Source organism: Microtus pennsylvanicus, chromosome 1 (genome assembly GCF_037038515.1).
Source record: "Microtus pennsylvanicus isolate mMicPen1 chromosome 1, mMicPen1.hap1, whole genome shotgun sequence".
NCBI classification, from domain to species: Eukaryota; Metazoa; Chordata; class Mammalia; order Rodentia; family Cricetidae; genus Microtus; species Microtus pennsylvanicus.
The window spans coordinates 50,800,196-50,822,219 of record NC_134579.1 but is presented as its reverse complement, the minus strand read 5'-3'; the positions used below and the strand labels follow the sequence as shown (position 1 = coordinate 50,822,219).

Sequence of the window (22,024 nt, the reverse complement as noted above, 5' to 3'; positions counted from 1 at the left end):
AATACAGAGTAAATAGGCCAGAACGTTTCTCATCTGAGAAATACAAGGAGTAGATTAAAATTGACAATATATATTATTTCAATTATATGTAACTTCAATTCCTCGTTGGTAAGTTACAAGTGTTAATATTTGATATTTATATTTGTTAGAGAAGATAATCAACAGAACAATTTTAGGAGTTCTTTGCAAATTATAAGCTTTAAAGAAATATAAATTCCTTACTACCCGTATAAGTAAAGACAGAGCTACCAACCTAAAGCTACCTGCATGCCACATGAAGACCTATGAACCCCTTTTTATGTTCTCGATACACTTACAAGTTGTAGTATGTACTTAAGAAATCTATAATGACTTTAAATTACTAAACAACAACATTAATCTATTGTGGTGGTTTGAATGTAAATGGCCTCTACAGACATACTGGGAGCAGCATCACTAGGAGGTGTGGCCTTGTTGGAGTAGGTCTGGCTGTGTTTGCAGAAGTGTGTTACTGGGTTGGGCTTTGACATCGGAGATGCTCAAACCAGGCCCAGTGTCTCATTTTCTATTTCTCCAGCACCATGTCTACCTGTGTCCTGCCATACTTCATACCATAATGAAAATAAACTAAACCTCTGAACTGTAGGCCAGCCCCAATTAAATGCTTTTTTTTTTTAAAAAATAAGAGTTGCCTTGGTCATGAAGTCTATTCACAGCAATAGAAATCCTAAGACATCTACACATGCTCATTCTATTCAAAACCTACACCCTTCCTTCCTTCCTTCCTTCCTTCCTTCCTTCCTTCCTTCCCTTCCTTCCTTCCTTTTTCATTTTCCTGCAAGGAAAACAGAAGGGTCTTACCTTAATACTCAATTCTTTTCTTATCTGTTCTGTTCTGCTTAATTCTTTCCTAAGGATATCAATGGTTTCCTGCTTATCTTCTTTTTCCTTTAGTAAAACATTAATCATTTCTTCTTGGGACTTTGCTTTTTTATGCAAATCTAAAAACAAACAGTCATGCACTTAAGTATTTACTACTAAAAGGAAAAAAAAAGATGAGAAAGGTAATCAAATAGTTTGTTGGAAATATGTTTATATAAAATTTACTGACTTAAAAAAATACCTCAAGGGAGGGCGAGATGGCTCAGAAGGTAAACTTGCTTACCATCACCTGAATTAATACCTGAAACCTACCACATGGGCAATGCCTATCCTCTATAAAACAGATGTAAAGAGTGAGACAAAATACCCCAAATTCTTCCTCTTTTACCAGTATTCTACATAAAATAGCAAGTCTTTATGTCTTTCTCCACTTCCTCTGTTTTAAACAAGCATTGTGAGAAGAGGATGGGGGGGACAAACAAAATGAGGACAGGATGGAGGCATGACGGAACATGAAGAGCTTAAGGGGTTACCAAAAATGGGGATCAAAAAATATGGCAAATCAAGCAGGCTTGGTCTCTGAGTACTAAAAAAGGTGAGTTAAAACAGCAATGGTCATTTCACAGATTACAGCACTTAGAGACTAATACCTCTAAAGTTACCCAACACTGCCACCTGCTGTTATGATAAAAATTTTATTTTAAAAAGGGCTATTACTTCTTATAATCTCTAAAATGGAAGGAAAAGACCATATTTTCTACTTGATCAAATGAATGAAAATGCTCCAATGAAAGTGCAAAGAAAGGAGAAGTTGTTTAGGAAGTAATTTGAAAAATAATGAAATTGGGGCTCAGCAGTTTGGAGTAGGTACTGCTTTTGCTGAAAATCAGTTTAACCAAGACATCTTCCATGGCTACTTGCACTCATGTGCATATATTCCAGTTAACCATATACACACACAAAACTAAGAATAATAAAACAGTATCTTTAAAACAAGGGAAGTAAATAGTAGTTAAAACAACCAATGCTCTGATTATCTTCCAAAACAAAATAAGCTGAAAACAGATAGTGTCTCAAACAAAGCCACTTACTTGATAATTTACATTCTCTGTCTACTAATTGGCTCTGGACTTCTTTTCTCTGTTCTTCTGTTTCCATTAACTGAGCAATAGTTCTAAAGTTAGAAAAGAAAAGTTACTTAATAAAATTATTTGTAATATTTTATCCTCTAAAATATTACATAGAACTTTTAATTACTTATAAGTATGACAAATTTACACTATAATCTGAAAGAAGAGGTCTACTAGCTATCAATAAAAACCAATAATCTGTGTAGAAAGAGAATCATTACATTTCCAAAATAACAAACAATTAGAATATAGAATTAGAGATTTTACCTTTCATTTTGCTGCTTGAGTGACTCATTCAGCTTTTTCACTGTCTCGATCTGTTTATCCAGGGACTCACAAGTAGTTTGTAAGTCGGCATTCTTCTTTTCAGTAGCCTCGTTTCTAAGAATACAAGGATGTGTCAGCGTCTTCATGGAGGAAAGCAGCATGAGTACCTGGAAATGCTTATCAAGATTATCAATCATAATGCTCCTGAACTACACAATTTACCTAAAGAGCTCATTGCATGGCACAGTAAACAATATTCAATGATAATAAAAGTCAAGTTAAGGAGTAACACAAATTTCTGTGGTATCAGGTTGCTTAACTAATTTTGACTTTCAGAAATGATCAACAGTCAGTTCTAATATTATAATAATTGTGACAACTAAGTTCATTCAGTAATTCCTTTACAATTACATATGGGTTATGTGTGTGTACAGGAGGGGTACATATGTGCTATGGTGTGAGTGTATGAATGTCTGCGAACATTGGCTCTCTCCTTCCAACATGTATATTCTAGGGATCACACTTAAGTTGCCAGGCTTGGTAGCAAGAACCTTTATGCACTGAGCCATCTTGCTGGCCCCTCATCCAATAATTGTTAATATAGCAGTGGTTCACTATCAAGTACTATTTCTTCTAGGTCACAGTGACCGAAATGAAGAAACCTGTCTCTGATAAGCTTACATCCCAGATAACCTGTGACTGACTATTAATGCATATAACCTGTTGGTCTGTGTAACGTTACGTGTATATTTGCGTTGGAAAATCAACAGTTTGTCTGCTCTTCCCTGGATTGGGCTACTTCTATTACTACCAGCACTCCTTAGTTACCTGTAGTTCTTTGTGTAGGGTTGTGGCTCATGGTCTTTTCCTTATCTACTTGGGCATGTCTACTGTTGTTCTCATTCAGTTCATTTTAGGCAGTCTCAAATCTCTTATGAACTACATATTTTATGGTGCCACCACAATTTAAGAAATGTTTAAAGAATTATTTAGGGTTGAGGAAATGTGGCATATTCACTGAGTTCTAACTTCACACAGTAACTTTTACTTACTTTACCTTTGAACAAGTTCCATGTAGGACTTTGTCAGTATTTCATGTTCTTTAGCCACAGACTCTAATTTCCTATTGTGTTGAAAGAGATGCTCAATATCATTCTGGGCTCTTTCCGATTCCAGCTGTTGTGATTTCAGCAACATACTAAGATCTTCATTTTTTCTTTCAGCTTCTCTTAACATACCCGCAAGTGTCCGTGCCTCAAAAGAAAATGAAACGTGCTTTTCCACTACCATTTACACATACATCATGTTGGAATGCTTCGATAAAAATGTATCACCTAGCTGGTGATGGTTCGACTGGATTATTGTGCCTAGTTATCTTAGCTTAAGTACACTATGTGATGCTGGCACTACAACAAACTGTCTAACATACTTCTCAAAATGTACTAAATAATGCACACATGCAATATGAACAAACATTATAGTTGATAAATTGTACAATTTAAAAGAGTTGCCAAATACTAATTTAGTATGTTCTGGGCTATAGTAAACTATATTAGAGCCGGGCAGTGGTTCACATGCCTTTAATCCCAGCACTAGGGAGGCAGAGGGAGATGTCTGTGAGTTTGAGGCCAGCCTGTTCTACAAGAGCTAGTTAGCTACAGAGAAACGCTGTCTTGAAAAACCAGAAAAAGAAAAAAAAAAAAAGAACCCCCCCCCAACTATATTAGTCGTATATTCTTAACTAGTTCCAAATCTGATTCAGGCTGAAGATCAGGACTATTTCATATTACGCAAGGTTTTGGATATTCCACATACATAACATACATATGAGGCCTGAATCTGGGCACAGAATTTATTTATATTTCATATCCCTCATATACATAACTTGTTTTAAAAATTTGGTCATTAAAATTTCATAGTGGAACCATATCATGATAGGGTTCAAAAGCTACTTTTAAAAACCGCATCATTTATTTATTTATTTGTGTGTGTGTGTCTGGGTTCACACATATCACTGTGCAATGTGGAGGTCAGAGACTAACAACTTGTGGAAATCAGTTTTCTCCTTCCACCACCTTTGTTCTTGGGATTGAACTGAGCTTATCAGGGCTGGTGAAAAAGGCCTTTACCTACTACTCAATTTCATCAGTCCAACAAAACATTTTTTAAGTATTTTGGCTTTCAAATATTTGGACACTAAAACTATACTATTATAAACTATAATTTAATAGACTGTTTTGGCAAAAGCAATTTCAGCATGACCAGAATAACAGAAATCAATACAGCTGAAAGATAAAAAATTAACTATCCATATAACATTCAGGTGAAAGTATACATTCCTTAGGGGTAGTCATCAACACTAAACTGCTAAGTTTACATACATCAGGTTTTTCATTTTAGGTAAGAATCAACAACAAGATACTGACCGAACATTTAAAATTAAACTAACATTAATTAATTAGGAAGCACAGCCTAAATAAGTAGTAATTAGAATAAGGAATGTATACTATCTACCATTTTGTATTAAAAGAAATTTTCAAATGTTTGATAGAAAATTGACTATAAAAAGGGATAACAATTAGTGTTATTTTTATGAGATATAACATTAAATTGGGTAAATTGTGTAATAAAATGAACAAGATGCCCAAAAAACATACAATGTAAGAGAATGGTATGAAAAATGAGAAGAATAACTCTTTGAATATTACTAATTTCCATTCTTGGCATTTAGAAGTTGAATGTATCAGTCAAGACAAATGAAAGCATGCTAAAATATGGGGTGAGGGAAGAAGGATATTAAGCATTCCTACTGCTTTTTAAATCTTTTTCATATATGTTTAAATATAAACTCTTGAATACTAAAAAAGGAGGGTTTATTTTTACAGAAAATTATGCTTTTATATTAATACATGTGATGGTTAGTCTTGTCACCTAACCAGAGTCTGAAATGACCTGGGAAATGGGTCTCTTTTGGTTATCTGGTTAGGTTAATTGATGTGGAAAGACCCGTCTCAATTTTAGATGGGACCATTTCCTCTGCAAAGTATCCAGGAATGCATGAAATGGAGAAAGTGAGCAGAGCATTAGCGTGTTGGTTACTCTACTCCCTGTGTGTGTGCAATGTAACCTGTCATTCAAACTCTTAACACTTTGATTTCCTTGCCAATATACCTGTGAATTATAGGTTAAAATAAATCCTTTCTTAAGTCGCTTTAGTCAAGGTATTTTACTTCAGCAATAGGAAATGTAACCTAGACAATACATAAATCAGAGATAGAATATATGTTTATTTTTTCCCCTTTCTTTTCAGTGATATTTCTTTATAATTTTTAGGATACCTTTATTCTGCAAATATTTTAAAGGTATTTTATTTATCAACAATTTTAATCCCACTTTCAAACTCCTACAATTTTGTAATTTGTTTGAAGAAATAATGAATAAATTCTGCTGAGAATTTCATATTACTAAGCAAAGTTTTTACCCATAAAGTATATATTATAAATACTTTAATTACAAAACTTACAAAGTAATAACCATATGCCAAGGATGTACTGGGGCTTAGAGATTCAGAAATAGTCTTTATTATCACAATAGGGGTGGGAAGTAGTATGATTTTCATATGGTATGGGAAGTACTGTGAAGAGGCAATCACAAAGTAGAGGCACAAAAGGAAAGTCAAACATGAGTGAGAAAATGGCCATGGAAAACCATTGTGGGGATGTGGGCATTTAAATGAAAACCAATGATGAGGAGGTATTAAGCAAGGAAAAAGGAAAAGGCAGTCTAAACATGGTTAAGGAAATTCAAAGTTAAGAAAACTTAAGACTATGGTAAGTTCTACCAAAATGCAAATCAATATAAGCAGTTACCCGCAGTTTACTAGCAAAATATAGAAGATGTAGGGTAAAGTGAGACTTTTTTTTTTTGTCAAATTAAAAAATTTCAATGACATCAGAGAGCAATGACAACTACTATAGAGCACTGGAGAGATAGGATGAGGTATTCCTTTAGATGCCTTTGGGAAGTGGACAAAGCATAGAATACCACTTAAGTGTGAGTGTCTGAGTAACAGACAAGAAGGAAGACTACAGAAAGTTAAGTTAATCAGCCAAACCTGGTGAATAATACAGGAGAAACAGTGATTTCCAGGGTTCTAAGTCAGAAAACTCAAGCAGTACACAGACCACTATACTACAAGTATATTTTAAAGCCAGGGGTAAGTGCTTTACCACAAAATAAACAGAGTTTCAAGCATTTCTCAAATGACTCAATTCAGTAACATAATGCATTTAATGCTGAGGAACAAAGATCTCTGCTTGTCAAAAATTTGGGAACATTGACTCATTGACTTTTAGTAGTAGCTGAAACTATACAACAGAAAAATAAGGAAGAAAGGACTCAATATAATTCTGAGGATCTCTGACATTCAGTGATAAAACATTAATGATAAATACACAAACACACATCAATCAGGTAGAAAAGAAAATTGAGATGATAATGTAGTAAAAAGTAAAGGGAAGAGCTTCAAAAGCTTGAGCATAAAACGCTCAAGGTAATTCACCTTAGTTCCAACACTTGATAGGAACATACTTGTAACTAGTGCTGTGCATGCTTTTATTTCATTAATGAAGTCTCAGACATGCTTTGTTTAAATAGCGTACAGACCTCTGTCTCTGCTTGAGTTCTCTGACAGCGATACTGAGCGATGAGTCTGTCAGCCTGTGCAAGAGCCAGGGCTTTTGCTTCCAGGAGATCTTGTAACCTGCTCTCTTTAGACTAGAAGAAAATACACTGTTAATGTCCATTGTTTAGGAAAACATCTGTCAAATACATACAACATTATGTAGTTAAAAGAAGCTTGTACTCACAGCTAATGTGGAAAGTTTCATCTCATAAACATCCATTATGTCAGATATTCTTATATCATTAATCTGATCCTTTACCTGGTTTTATAGAGTTAAAATCAGAAAAATGTAAATTTGATGAAAGAAAAATAAAAGCCTACTTTGCAACTAAATCATTAATGTTGAAGAGTAAAATACATTGTGTCAGGTGGGTTACAAACACTTCATTAATTTGGCTATCTGAGCAAGGTTCAGTACTCATGTGAGTGATTTAAAAGTATTTATGTAGTCATCTGGTAGGCAGGCAGGAAGGGGACTAGAATAAGAATGATACCTGCTTTTTAAAAAAAAATGTTAAAATTTTATACCATTTCTTTTCTTTGAAAAATGTCCAGATTTTACTTTTTATGTCAAAGGGTAAGGTTTTGGTGATAATATCTGCATGTAAAGTTGTTTAAGTAAATGCTGTAATCAGAGCTGAACTTAGCTGGTCCCACCAAGCACAAGCCCATTTACAGTGCTACTCATCACTCACCATTACTCCAGCCTGAAGTTTTTCTATTAGCTCCTCGATGTTCAATGGAGGAGCATTATCCTTTGAAAGAGGAGGCGACAAGCACTTCGTTGACGCTGGAAAACAGGGATTTAAGGGCTGCAAAGGCATTTTCCTGGGCAGATGTTCAGTTTCTTGCTGTCTGTATATATTGTTTGCTGCTATACTTTCTCCAAGACTGAGTAAGAGCCAAAAAGAAAAATTGATCACAAAAATTGAGCAAAAGGCAGAGTTGTCACAGAACTATGGCAATATTTGAAATGAGTCTTCTTTGGGGACTTGTAGTAATAGGAGTGGCGGGGCTGGGTCCCCAGCACCCCAGCCACCCACGTGGCTAGCTTATGCCCGAAATAACAACACACAAACTGTATTCATTTAAACACTGCTTGGCCCATTCTCTTCTAGGCTAATTCTCACATATTAATTTAGCCCATTTCTAATCATCTGTGTGTAGCACCCCAAGGTGCGCTTACCGGGAAGATTCTAGCCTACGTCCATCCTGGGTCGGAGCTTCATCGCGTGTGTCTGCCCCGGAGAGGAGAGGATGGCGTCTCTGAGCTCACTTCCTCTTCCTCCCAGCATTCTGTTCTGTTTATTCCACCAACCTATGTTCTAAGCTATGAGCCCAAGCAGTTTGTTTATTACTTAGCCAATGAAATCAACAGATTGATATATGACACTCCCACATCAGGGACTACATGTCTCAGTGCACTGGAAACCATATTTTTGGTAATCACAATAAAGCACGGCTAGGGAAAACATTCTCAATTTTCCAGAGGACTCTTTTCTACTTATTAAATATGACAGTTCCGTGTTTGATTTGGAGGCATTTGAGCACTAGTTAGCGAGTGTAGAGTATTTGCAATGAGTACTAAGTTACTGTAGTACTCAGGACAACCTTATCATATATGGTATCACCTGGTTTCATCTACACTCTCCTCTGACCCCTCTTTTTCTCCCAGTATATCCTCATCCACCTGACTTTTATTGTGCTCCACTAAAAGCCAATCCTGTTTATATGACTCAAGGCCTTTGGATAAGCTGTTCCTTTATTGGAAACTATCAGAAGAGGGCTGATTCCTTACGATAGGATCTTGGTTCAAATTCACCTCTCCAGAGAGGTTTTCATTAATGTCCTATGTAATATGAGTAATTAGCTACTCCTCTCCACAGTGATGGTCATTTTATGAACCTTTAATTTTTAATAATAAAATAACAAAATATAATAAGATAAAAGAAATAACATATTAGAATTGGACAAAACAAATTAACAGAAGAAAAAGAACCAAGAGAAGGCACAAGAATCAGACTCAATTGCAGTGTGGTTCACACACTAGGGAATCCTATGAAAACACTACATTGGAAGCTATAATATATTAACTGAGGACTTGGTGCAGACCTGTGCAGTCTGCCTCAGTCTCTCTGAGTTCATATGAGCTTTGATCATGCTGATTCAGAGGGCCTTGTTTTCATGGCATCCTCCATCCCCTCTGCTCTTAAACTATTTTTGTCTCCTATTTTACAAGTTCCCTGAGAAAAGGGATTTGATGGAGACATCCTGGTTAGGGCTGAGTGTTCCAAGGTCTCTCACTCTCTGCATACTGTCTGGCTGTGGGTCTCTATATCTGAATTTGTTCCCATCTGTTGTAGGAGGAAGCTTCTCTGATGATGACTGTGCAAGACACTGATCTGTGACTACAGCAGAATGGCATCAGAAGTTATTTCATTGCTACCTTAAAAAAAAAAAAGCAAAAGAAAAAAACCAGAACAGTTTTCTCCCTAGGTTCCTGGGTTGTCTACTCTCCTCACTATCTAGATTCTCTTCCACTCCCAGACTTCCTCAATTGCCTATAGTTCTTTGTATAGGGTTAAGATCTTGTGAGCTTTCTCCAGTACACTTTATCATGTTCATATAGAAAGAAATACATATATGCATGCATATACAGACACAGCACATATATACATGCAATAACAATTAATGAAACAAGAAACCATTAATTAAAAGAAGAGTGTTCTGACAGAGGAAAGGAAAGGAAAAAATGCAATTATGTTATAATCCTAGAAATAAAAAAAAATTGCTAACATCTTGGATTTTTTCGGGTTTTTTGGTGAAGATTTGAGTTTGTTTTTCCCTCCAAACCAACACTACCACATGAAGTGAGGAATGGAATTTTTATTGTATGGATATTTGGCTTAGATATTGGTTCAATAGTTTTTTAACTTTTATGATTATTTATGAGCAATTCTGCAAAATGCAACTAAAGTCACTTAACAACAGACAGCATGGATTAACAAACTCATCTCTTACATTTAGAATAAAAACAGCACAGACAACAGAGGTTTAAAGATGAATGATGGATATGGCTTTGGTGTGATAAAACTATTTACAAAGCAAAAGCTTGTTTACTGGCCTGCTTATTAGCCTCTAGTTTCAAATTATTTAAGTGACTTTTACAAATTTTATTATATGAACTACTTAAAGTTCTAAATATTAATCCCCAAGTATAGACTACAGTACCATTCAGTTTACATATTCTCTTCCTCTGACACAAACCCAACTGAAAACAAAACAAACAAGCAATAAACCCCACAGCATATTCAATTCTATTATCTGAAATGAAAGAATGTAGTATTTTTTTTTTTGGCCTGGCCATCATCTACTCCAGCTTATGACAAAACACTTAATATTTCTTTCAGAATCTCCCACATCGATCCTTCCCAGCTTAGTATGAATTAACGTAGTTCTTAGGACTCCTTGGCAAATAAACCAGAAAGGAAAAGTTCTTTCTCCAAAAGAAAGTAAAGCAATTGGTTCAAGCTTCAGTGCCTAGAGTTTATGTTCAGAACAGCACGATGAATACTGCTAATCACCTGCATCTATGTTTTCTTTGAAAAAGTATTTGTCCTTTTCCATTACAGAAATCAGAATTTTAATTATTTGAAAGACTCCTGATATTACAATAAAATCTTCAGTTTCAACAATTTAGTAGTAAATATGCGTGGAGGATTATGAAGAAACACAGCATGACATCTAACTGTATTAAGAGATATTGCAAATGATTATAACTCACACTAAGGCAGGGAAATCTGGCAGTGGAGAAGCTTCCAGCAATATTCCCAATCCAGACTGTACTTGTTCTCTATTATCTGATGTTAAAGCAAAAGCCAATGGAGTAATCAAACGTGGATCCTAAACAAATCAAAAACCAGCAAGTAAGCGTCAGCAAGTAAGACTCACATACTGATAAGTCTTTAGTCAAAAGTAAGTGTATTCTAAAGTACTCCAACATGATGCTTGCATGTCCTTACACTTTTCCACCTTATAGCTATATGTACTGTATTGCAATCCATAGAGAAACTAAGAATTATCCAGCAAAAGGCTTCTTGTTTTAAATTATGCTTATCAGAATTATAACTTAAATATTTTGATAAATTTAAATTGTTCAAAATAAAATAGTATTTAGATACTGTTTTATTTCTAATAAATGAAAACTTTGATTGGCCAATAATTGTTAAAGTCATTCAATAAATATTTAAACTAATGAATGCAAATTAGAAAACTAATGACTAAAGCAGTGCGCCTCAAATTTCCTTTGTCAGTATTTCACACTAGTAGCCATAGCTCTAAAATCAGCTATCGTGAAAAACATCTAAAAACTGAAAGGAGAGCTTATCTATTGGGAGCTCACCAAGGCCAGCTGGACTGTGACTGAAAAAGCATGGGATAAAACTGGACTCTCTGAACATGATGAACAATGAGGGCTGATGAGACGCAAAGGACAATGGCACGGGGTTTTGATCCTACGTAATGGGATGGCTTTTTGGGAGCCTAGCCAGTTTGGATGTTCACCTTCCTAGATATGGACGGAGGGGGGAGGACCTAGGACTTACCACAGGGCAGAAAACCCTGACTGCTCTTTGGACTGGAGAGGGAGGGGGAAAGGAGTGGGAGGAGGGGGAGAAGGGTGGGAGGAGGGGGAGGGAAATGGGAGGCTGGAAGTGGAAACTTTTTTTTTCTCCTTTTCTCAATAAAAAAAAAAGAAAAGAAAAAAAAACTGAAAGGAAAAAATGACTAGCTGCTATGCATGTTTTGATATGTATATAGGTATAGAGGCCAGAGATCTATGTTAGATGTCTTTCTCTATTGCTTTCCACTTTATTTTTTAATAAGGAGTCTTTCTTGGAACCTGGAGCTCACTAACTGGCTAGACCAGTTAGTCAGAAAGCCCTGTGTCCTGCTGTCTCTGCCTCTCAGCGCTGGAATACAGAACCCTTTATGTGGGTTCTAGGAATCTAAACTTTAAGCACTTTGCTCACTGAGTCATTTCCCCTGCCCTCACTCAATTCTTTAAAGAAAAACTACTAATGAAGAAAATATTAATATCAAGCTTTTATAATGATTTGTAGGTACTTAAGCACAATTCAGCCTTCACTACTCTCAGCAGAATCCCTTCACAATTTTTCCCAGAGTGGAGAATCACTAATTGTTGTTTGTGGTAAAGGTATCTGAAGTACGAAGATGGAAAATTAATTGCTCATGCCTACACTGACTAGCAACTAATTCAGCCAACTGTGAACCACGCCTCTTCAGCACAATGATGTTATAGAGCCCACTGTCACAGCCTATGGGTTCAGTTCAGCTTCTGTTCTATCTGAACATTCACCCTCACCCTTTCTAAGCTACTTCATTAGCTTAATTAAGAAAAAAATAATTTTGCATTTTTGTTAAATAACTCTTATAAACTAGGTAATATAGATAATTAACATGGGTAATGTTGAACCCTGGCCTAAACACAGAAAACCAGATAAAGCCAAACAACAACAACAAACCAAAACCAAAAAAAAAAAAAAAAAGAAGTCCTATTAGCTAAGTATTACATAATAAAAAAACCTCTAGCTTGATTTTTTTCAAAAACAAGCAAGATAGATTATAGTAGCATAAAAAGCCCTTTCTCCTATAAGGAAAGTAAAAGACAGGGAAACTCTTCTTTTGATGAACCCTTTTCTAGCTATAAAGCCCACCACCTCCAGCCGAGCTAAGAACACTCATGGATTTTACAAAATTAGATGTTCCCTAATTCTTGATAAGCAAATGAGGACTGGTAGTGTAGCCCTGTAATGGAGTATTTATATGGCATGTCTTAAGCTTTGGGTTTGTGGCAGAGTAGGAAGTAAAATAGAAATAAATCTTTAAATTAAGTCTGTTCTAACTTTGCTTTCTGAAAACATCTAGAACTTTTCAGCTACTATACTGTAAGCTTGTGCTATTTTCAGCAAAACCTCACCAATCTTATTAGTCCCTTTCTTTCAGATGTTTTCTAACCTCTTACTATTTCATGTCACCAACTCTGATCAAAATGAAAAGCTCACCTAGGGATGATGGCCCAGTTAGTAAATTTGAGTTTAATACAAAGGAGCCATAATGAGTGCTGGGTATGTGCTTGTAACCACCCTGCTGGGGAGGCAGAGGAACAGATTCCTGCAGCTCATTAGCCACAAGCCTACTTTCCTTGGTGGTGCTTGGTGGTGAGGTCCAGAACAGTGAAGAGACCCCAAAGGGGGAAAAAAAGTGGACAAGGAGAGCTTAAGGAATTATACTCAAAGTCATCCTTAAGCCGTCACACGTTTGTCATCCATAGGTGTATAATTACACACACACACACAAACAGAGAGAGAGAGAGAGAGACTTTCCCAATGGCAACATAGATCAAGAAAGCTGCAAGTACAAAAATAATGAAAGGAAACGCTGGGAAATTACTACCTTAGAACCTGGAGGAAGTTAGTTTAAGTTTCTAAGGTATATAATGAGACTATTCTAATTACAATAGATAGAACTGTCAACTTTTTTCTCATGACCAATTCTAAGAAAAAATATCCTGAAGGATGTAGAATATTAAAGCAGAAATACATAAGAGAGGCACAATGCATGGGCCTATAACCCTAGCACTTATGAGGGCAAGGCAGAAGAAAGCTGAGTTCAGAGACAAACTGATCTACATGGTGATAGGTAGTCTCAACAAATAAACAAGAAATCAAGAAAGAAACAAAGGGAGAATTATTACAAACCATGATAGAGGAAGTAGAGATGCTGCTCAGACACAAGGACCTGAGTTTAATCCTCAGTCCCCACCGAGAATGCAGGACTTAGTGTCACATCTGTAGTCCTATCCCTAGGAGTAGGAAGTAGAGAGACAGGGACAGAGAGCTGGAACTCTAGAGCTCATCTATTAGCCAGTCTAGCTGGACTGGTGAGCTCCAGGACAGTGAGACTCTGATGCAAAAAAAAAAAAAAGGGAAAACAAGGAATTGAAGAAGACAGACAACACTGGCTTTCCACATGCATGCACATACATGTATCTAAACATATACATACCACAAGTCTATGTAAATATAAAATATATGTACAAACATGCACACAAACAAACACATGACAATAAAATATGTGAAAAGTCAGAAGTTACCTGAAGGATTTTGTAGAAGCTTACTTCCATACCAGGAACCAGTTGTTTTAGTTTGTTCATCAAATTAAGAGTCTTCAAAATTACATCAGCAGCAAGTTTGCTTTTAAAAATAAAAGTCATCACATTTAAATTAGAAAACAAGAAAATTAGCATATTTTTGTCTATAATCCTACAGTAAATGAAAAATCTAACAAATTTGTTTATAAAACTCAAAAAGATAAAGTATTACTTCTAAGAATTAAAATATTTTTAAAAATTAGTACTTTTAGTACTTGAGTTCCAGAAAGAACAAGTTAATACTGAATATAAATTTCAGACCATTATCTACTCTTAAATACAAACATGGTACAAATGTCTGCTGAATTAAATACAAGTATTAGAACATGACTCATTTCAGTTTTAGTAACTGTTTCTAAAGTTAAGAACAAAATCTAATATGAAGAGAATGAATTATCCAAGACCATGCACTCACTTTAGTTTGCATCTGAAAGGGAGTAAAAAGTATAAAAGAGGACTGGTGAGATGGTCCAATGGGTAAGGGTCTTTCCACCTCAGATTGTACTGACATCCATACAAGCTGTGGTCAAATGACCTCATGCTTATCACACACACACACTCTAAAAAAGAATACAATGGCTGACGGGCAGTGGTGTTGGTGCATGCCTTTAATTCCAGCACTTGGGAGGCAGAGGTAAGTGGATTTGGATTTCTCTGAGGCCAGTCTGGTCTACAAGAGCTAGCTTCAGGACAGCTAACAGCTGTTACACAAAGAAAGAAAAAAATAAAGAAGACAACACTTGCTGATAGTTATTTATGGAAATGGGAACAAATTTTAGTGTTTGGCACTTATTAGGTTTCAATAAATATTCATTAGGTAAACTTGCTCACGAGAGGGAGGGGGCATAAATAATTGCTCATTACTCTGTGAGCATCCACCTTTAACCAAAGCTCTGATGTGTAAAGGAGAAGAGAGGAGTTGTGTTTGTTATTAAGCTTTCAGCAGAGACTGGCTTTCTGGTAATAAAACTATCCATTTTGTCACGCTTTTCTCTTTAAAAACGTAAGATTAAATGAAGCAAAAATTAAATAACCACGGCCATGTCAAAAGGAGTTTCAGAAGAGAAATGTTCAGAATCTGTAATCTCTCTTTCACACACATGCAAAGGAAAGAAAAAGTCCTACTAAGATATAAACTGCAGATGTCAAAACTTCCAGAAGTATGCATAAATTGAATTTTTAATTCAAAATTTAAGCAATTTCCAGCTATCCTTTGAGTTAATAAAACATAATTAGGGAAGATTCTTAAATATGATAACTATATTTTATAATTTTTACTGCCAGTATGCCTTTTGGATTTGAAATACTCACCATAATTCAGAATCTGCTACCTTTGTTCCAAATCCCAGGTCAATCTTGCCATATGTAAACTGTTGTTCAATCAGCGTGGTACACTTTATAGTAGTCAATATTTTTACAATATGCATTTTTAGAGTGTCATCTCCACACAGAGGTTAAGTTTGGTTAAGACACACAGAAATCAAAATACTTGGTATATAGTGTGTAGCTATATATAACTTGTGGCATTCAGAATAATTTCAAACAAGCTATTGCATCACTGCAATCCAGTGTAATTATTTAATTGCTTTAAGGCATGTTAGAAAATTGAAACTTCAAAGTATTAAGGTGACTAGTAAATAGCAAGAGATGGACTCATAAGAGTGTTTAACACACGGTAAAAGCAGAGAAAGGATAGGTCTTCACTGGATGTTTGCTTACTTATTTATTTACCTATTAGCAGTAATCAAAATGTTTCAATGAACATTGGATGTATTATAGGGAGTTATATCCTCATAATTTATAAATTACTATGAATATCAGAAAAAAAAGTGTCACATTATAAAACACCTTTAAGGTTAAACAGAGCAACTGCTCGCCTCTATAGCAATAATTTTCAACCTTGGTACATGTCAGAAGCATGAGAATATTTGGGCAGTGGTGGTGCATGCCTTTAATACCAGCACTCGGAAAGCAGAGGCAGGAGGATCTCTGCGAGTTCGAGGCCAGCCTAGTCTACAAGAGCTACTTCCAGGTCAGGTTCCAAAACTACAAAGAACAAACAAACAAACAAACCAAACACACAAACAGCAACAACAACAAAACAAACAAACAAGAAACACAAGAATAGATTAAACAATCACACACAAAGGGTATGGGGGCTAAAATCATGAAAACTGTATCAGTATTTGTTTATGCACTGATACATCGGCCAAAAACTCACAGAAGTAGTAACAGGCATTAAAACTGCAGGAGAGTTATAAGGAGTCACCTCAGCATATGCCTTCAAAGCTCAAACTGTTATTTAAAAACAATCATATTTTAAGAACATTTATTGGGTGGGAATGTAGTTCAATAGTAAATAATAGGTGATTAGTCTGATCCTCTGCAGTGGCCACATGCACACACAAGGATGTATCTAAAAAAAAAAATGAGTTCTAAAAGTACTTTTAAGTAAGCATAAATTAAACACAGAACACCTGGAGAACTTTTTCAGGTATCCCTGAAACTTTGTTTAATTTTCAGTTCAACATCTTTTCTCTTACTATGTAATGCGTATTCATACATGTTTTCGTATGCACAAACAAATGGAGGCCAGAGGACAACCTAGGGTGTCATCCTCAGAACCATAGTCTGTTTATTTGAGCAGGGTTACTCATGGACTGGAGGTCCTCCACGAGGTCAACAGCTAGCCAGCAAACCCCAGGTTTGTCTCTGTTTCCCTAGCCCCAGGACTACAAGTCCACACCATCATGCTTGTCTGACGTTTTCATGTGGGTTGCTGGAAACTAAACTCAAGTCTTCATGCTCTCAAGGGATGCATTTTAATGACTAAGCTATCTCCCCAGTTCCTTGGTACATTATTTCTGATATTACGCAAGAACTTACAAGATTACAAATAAAGACAAAATTGGAGTTTTATACTTTTCATTTATATTATGGTAAAGGATATTTAATAAAATTTCAATGGCTTTGACCATCCTTTCACATTTTTTTCTTATTAAGGCCTCATCCAGATTTTGTTCCGTGAACTGAAGCTGATCAAGGATTGTAGGCAGCAGAAGGGTCACAAAACGGTCAGTTGAGGAGCAGTTACCAGTATCAATGACATCCTAGAAAATTGATCATCAAGAATAATTGAAAATATGGAAGACATAACACAAAACAATCATTATTGAGCTATAACATATTCTTTAAATTTTTACCATTTACTTCAATAGTCCATTCATTCAAGTCTTCTATTTTAATGCTATGTTTTACAGTTTACCATGTTAGCCATCTTTCAGGTTTACCCTGGCTTCTTTCTCAAATGAAGCCATATGATTTTGTAAAAAAGACATTTTAAAGGATTCCACGATTTAATTGTTATTGTAATATGTTTAGTGTTTAATGACAATAACCTGAATTTGCAAAATGAAATTAAATAGTAAGTGACTGACTTTTATAGTGCAAAATCACAAATAATTTCAAAGGTTTTTTAAGTGCTATAATCAGTCAGGACCTAGAAAAACAGAAAAAGCAATTTATGCAAAAGTTTTTATGAATAGACTTGATCAGTCACATACATATTTGTGCATAGTATCCAATTATGAGATTGAAAAAAATATGGAAGACCGGAGAGGCTGAATGAGTATAAAAGCAGGTGAATAGTAGATAATGTTAAATTGCCCAGTAGCATAATCTACAGCTCAAGATTATTTGTCTTCATTCTACTAAGTGCATTGCATCTGTCTGCATCCTGTCTCATTTCACGAATTAAGATCAATATTTTATAGAATTAATAAAAGGCAGCAGACAAAATGTGAGAAAGAAAACAACCAAAGCACAATAGGAAATCACATAGATTCTGTGTAATAAATTAGATAGTTTAAGAAAGTTTTACATGTATGTATGTACGTATGTAAGAAAATACATACAAAGCATTCAGTAGAAACATGGAAAATGCTAATGCATGTAAGTCTGCAGGAAATAAAACCCTCAGTAGTTGAATTTTAGACAGTCTGGAGTATAATTAATTTTATCTCATGTGTGAACAATTGGCTTACATAAAAGTGTCATAAAACAAATTGTTAAGTGAAAGCAGAAAGTCCATTTGTCAATCATTTCATTACCTCAAAGATTTCCTTGAACAACTCCAGTGCTAAAACAGAACAGTTTTCAGATCCATCCAAAGGTTGGCTTAACCAACGAAGCAGAGCCACAGTAGGTTCTAAACTTTTAGGACGGCTTCCCAGAATGCTGTTGCCAGATGGACACTGTTCAAACATCATCTGACTGAGCACGTGGCGCAGCTGAGCCACTGCACAGAATGCAAGAAGTAATTCTAAAACCTGTGTAATATAAAGTCTTCATTAAATATCAACTTCATTGGCCTTTAACAGACAAAGCATACAATGACACTAAAAATGCCATGCATTTTTAAAGAAAACATTCTGTTTCCATCTGTCGCCGGAGGAAGGTTTTATGGTGATATTCAAGATAGTCATCAGTACAACTACAAGACAAGGCCAGTTCAGACACCCTCTTCTCCACTGACCCGTGGACTCCTGGGAAGCCCCCCAGAGCTAAGCCTCTTGCCAACCCCAAAATGGCTCCCTCAATTAAGACATCTCCTTCCCTTCTCCCATATCCATCCTTCCTCAATCTCAACCATCCCACTTCCCCAAGCTCTCCCCAACCCTCCCCTGTTGTCTGAGGTTTCTGTCCTGCCCAGTTCCCACCATCATTAAGTCCCAAAGAAATCACTCAGAAGTCTACATTAATCATAAACTGATTGGCCCATTAGCTCAGGCTTCTTATTAACTCTTATAACTTACATTAGCCATTATTCTTATCTGTGTTAGTCACATGGCTTTGTACCTTTTTCAGTGGAGTAGTCACATCTTGCTTCTTCTGTGTCTGGACAGGACTGCAGAGGGAGCCTCCCTCTTCCCAGAATTCTCCTGTTCTCACTGACCCACCTTTACTTCCTGTCTGGTTGTCCTGCCTATACTTCCTGCCTGGCTACTGGCCAATTAGTGGTTCTTTAAAACATAAAAATGACAGAATACAGACAATTGTCCCACACCACTCCCCCCCCTTTTTTAAAAAAAAATGTATAGTCCATTTTTTGGGAATTGACAGAAAATAGACAATTGTCCCATACCATGCCCCTTCTCCCCTCTTTCTCCCTTTCTCCCCCTCCCTCTACCCTCCTGTTCCCCATGCTTCCAACTTTTGCCTGGCAATCTTGTCTGCTTCCAATTTCCAGGAGGATCTATATGTGTTTTGCTTTGGGTTCATCTTGATACTTAGCTTCTCGAGGATCATGAACTATAGGCTCAATGTCATTTTGTTTATGGCTAGAAACCACTAATGAGTGAGTATATACCATATCCATATTTTTGGGTCTGGGTTATCACACTCAGGATAGTGTTTTCTACTTCCATCCATTTGCATGCAAAATTCAAGCCTGAACTGGCCTTGTCCTGAAGTCAGACTGATGACCATCTTGAATATCACCATAGAACCTTCGTGTGGCAACGGATGGAGACAGAGACAGAGACCCACATCGGAGCACTGGACTGAGCACCCAAGGTCCAGTTGAAGAGCAGAAGGAGGGAGAATATGAACAAGGAAGTTAGGACCATGAAGGGTTGGCTCACCCACTGAGACAGTGTGCCTGATATAACAGGAGCTCACCAAATCCAGCTGTACTGGGAACAAAAGAGCATGGGATCAAACTGGACCCTCTGAATGTGGTTGACAATTGGGGCAGACTGGGGGGCCAAAGGTAATGGCACTGGGATTTGTCTCTCTGAAAGAAAAACTTAGAGTAGCTTCCATTTTGTAATGCACTCATTCTGATTTCAACATTGGTTAAATGAGTGTGAAGTTTCTAAATCTGCAGAGCAGCTAACTTAGGTTTTGCTGTACATTTTAAACTTTAAAAGTATAAAACAAAATGTCATGCTTTTACATACCTTTGAAGAAGAATCAGGGTCTTTCGCATTTAGAAGTCCTAGAACTTGATTAAGACACGAAGAGAAGTGTTCATATCTAGGTTTGAAGGTATGCATTAAATGACAAAAGAGCAAGAATTGTAGGCAAAGCAAAGAGGGTAGGTCTCATCAAAACATATTACAAACATACATGAAATTCTCAAAAAATAAACCAAATTTGCTTACAATGTTTACATAGATATTCCATGATTTATGACATAGTTTTGTACCCATAAATCCACGTAAACTTAAAACTACTCCATGTGAAAAATGTATTTTTTACAACCCAATCTACTGACTAATAAAACTTAGAAACATTAGTACATTGTAGTTGACTAGTTGTTTACCATTGGCAATTGAGGGGCTGATTTTCACCTGCAGATTACAGTCACTGTCTAGCACTGCAAAGGTCAAGAAATAAAGCTGCTATGTGGCCAGGGCTTAGATTTGGGTCTTTACCTTGAAAACGATCAAAGGGATATAATGGTTGAAACAAAAGTTAATGCTTAAGCACACGTATAAGTAAAGAGAAGTGACAGCTAAACAGGAAACAGTCCATGAAATATGAAAATAATCTGCTGAAGATGACAGTGAGGCTTACAGCACACTGTAATAAAATGTTTATGAGCAGAACAGGCTAGAGCTAAGAAAGAATGGGCAGAAACAAGTTTGTCTAGGCATGCAAATAGGTGGGGGGACTCTAAGCAGATGGGAGTCTTCATTTTGTTCTTCCTGTATTTGAAATAAAGACAAAGTAAGGCCAGCATGTAGTGGGGCACGCCTTTAATTCTAGCACTCCGGAGGCAGAAGCAGGTGAATCTCTGTGAGTTCAAGACCAGCCTGGTCTACAGAGTAAGTTCCAAAACAGCCCTATACACACACACACACACACACACAAGCAAAAGACAAAGGATAAAGTAAGCTTGAGCATGAAAGGCAGCAAAAGAAAGCAATGCATATTTGAATGAGACATTGTACGTATCAAGGAAGCTGACAGAATAAATAAAAGGGTCTGTTCCAGGGAAAGCTTTGTGATTTTTCTCCTATTTATTTAGAAACAGAATCAAGATTGAGATCTTAAGCCGGGTGGTGGTGGCGCACGCCTTTAATCCCAGCACTCGGGAGGCAGAGGCAGGCGGATCTCTGTGAGTTCGAGGCTAGCCTGGTCTACAAGAGCTAGTTCCAGGACAGGAACCAAAAGCTACGGAGAAACCCTGTCTCGAAAAATAAAAAATAAAAAAAAAAATAAAAAAAAAGAAGGAAAGAATGCAACTGAGAGACTGAAAGGAGTATTAGCTTAGCAATCTCCCACTGCTGCTACAAAGTCATTTTTCTGTTTCCTGAGACCACATCCAAAAGATGATTTCTATTCACTACAAAGCTTTTAAGTAAGCATTCATTATGTGACAGCCAGAACAGATACACATGGATATTCTGATCCTCACAACAGATGAAAAGAGGACAGGTAAATGGAAGGTACTCTGCAGGAAAGATGCCCTTATCTACGACACTGACTTGAAAGCCATTTGTATCACAGATGTTTAGAAAAAACAAGAAACACTAAAGTGAATGTGTCTTGTTTTGCAGAACTTCAGTTACCCAAGGTTAATTTTGCCCTGGTCTTTAGGTCTATTTTGTTCACGAAAAATCAGAAATTATTAAACATTCTGCTGCTGCTGAGACTCATTTGTGTCTCACTGCTTGCACAATGTAGGTGCTCAATAAATGTTTTCTTATTTGGCTATGAGTCACTATTTGAACCAATTTCTAGATCCTAACACAACTTAAGTATTGAGAAAATGAAATTAAGATGCTAAAATCAAGGTCTGGAGAGATAGTTCAGTGATCAAGGATGAGTGTTACTTTTCCAAAA

General features: G+C 36.3%; 1 protein-coding gene across 1 annotated transcript in view; it reads right to left on the bottom strand.

The window, feature by feature from the left end:
- Window positions 1–22,024, bottom strand: part of Cip2a (cellular inhibitor of PP2A) — a 34,740-nt gene that overhangs the window by 3,003 nt on the left and 9,713 nt on the right. Inside the window, exons 8-20 of the mRNA XM_075963998.1 lie at window positions 20,134–20,209; window positions 18,283–18,501; window positions 17,124–17,283; window positions 15,485–15,626; window positions 14,117–14,216; window positions 10,727–10,845; window positions 7,638–7,833; window positions 7,127–7,201; window positions 6,924–7,034; window positions 3,316–3,512; window positions 2,259–2,372; window positions 1,953–2,035; window positions 841–980 (exon numbers count right to left, since the gene is read on the bottom strand). Of these exons, the coding sequence (XP_075820113.1) occupies window positions 841–980; window positions 1,953–2,035; window positions 2,259–2,372; window positions 3,316–3,512; window positions 6,924–7,034; window positions 7,127–7,201; window positions 7,638–7,833; window positions 10,727–10,845; window positions 14,117–14,216; window positions 15,485–15,626; window positions 17,124–17,283; window positions 18,283–18,501; window positions 20,134–20,209 (1,732 nt within the window). The remainder of the gene's footprint in view (window positions 1–840; window positions 981–1,952; window positions 2,036–2,258; window positions 2,373–3,315; window positions 3,513–6,923; window positions 7,035–7,126; window positions 7,202–7,637; window positions 7,834–10,726; window positions 10,846–14,116; window positions 14,217–15,484; window positions 15,627–17,123; window positions 17,284–18,282; window positions 18,502–20,133; window positions 20,210–22,024) is intronic.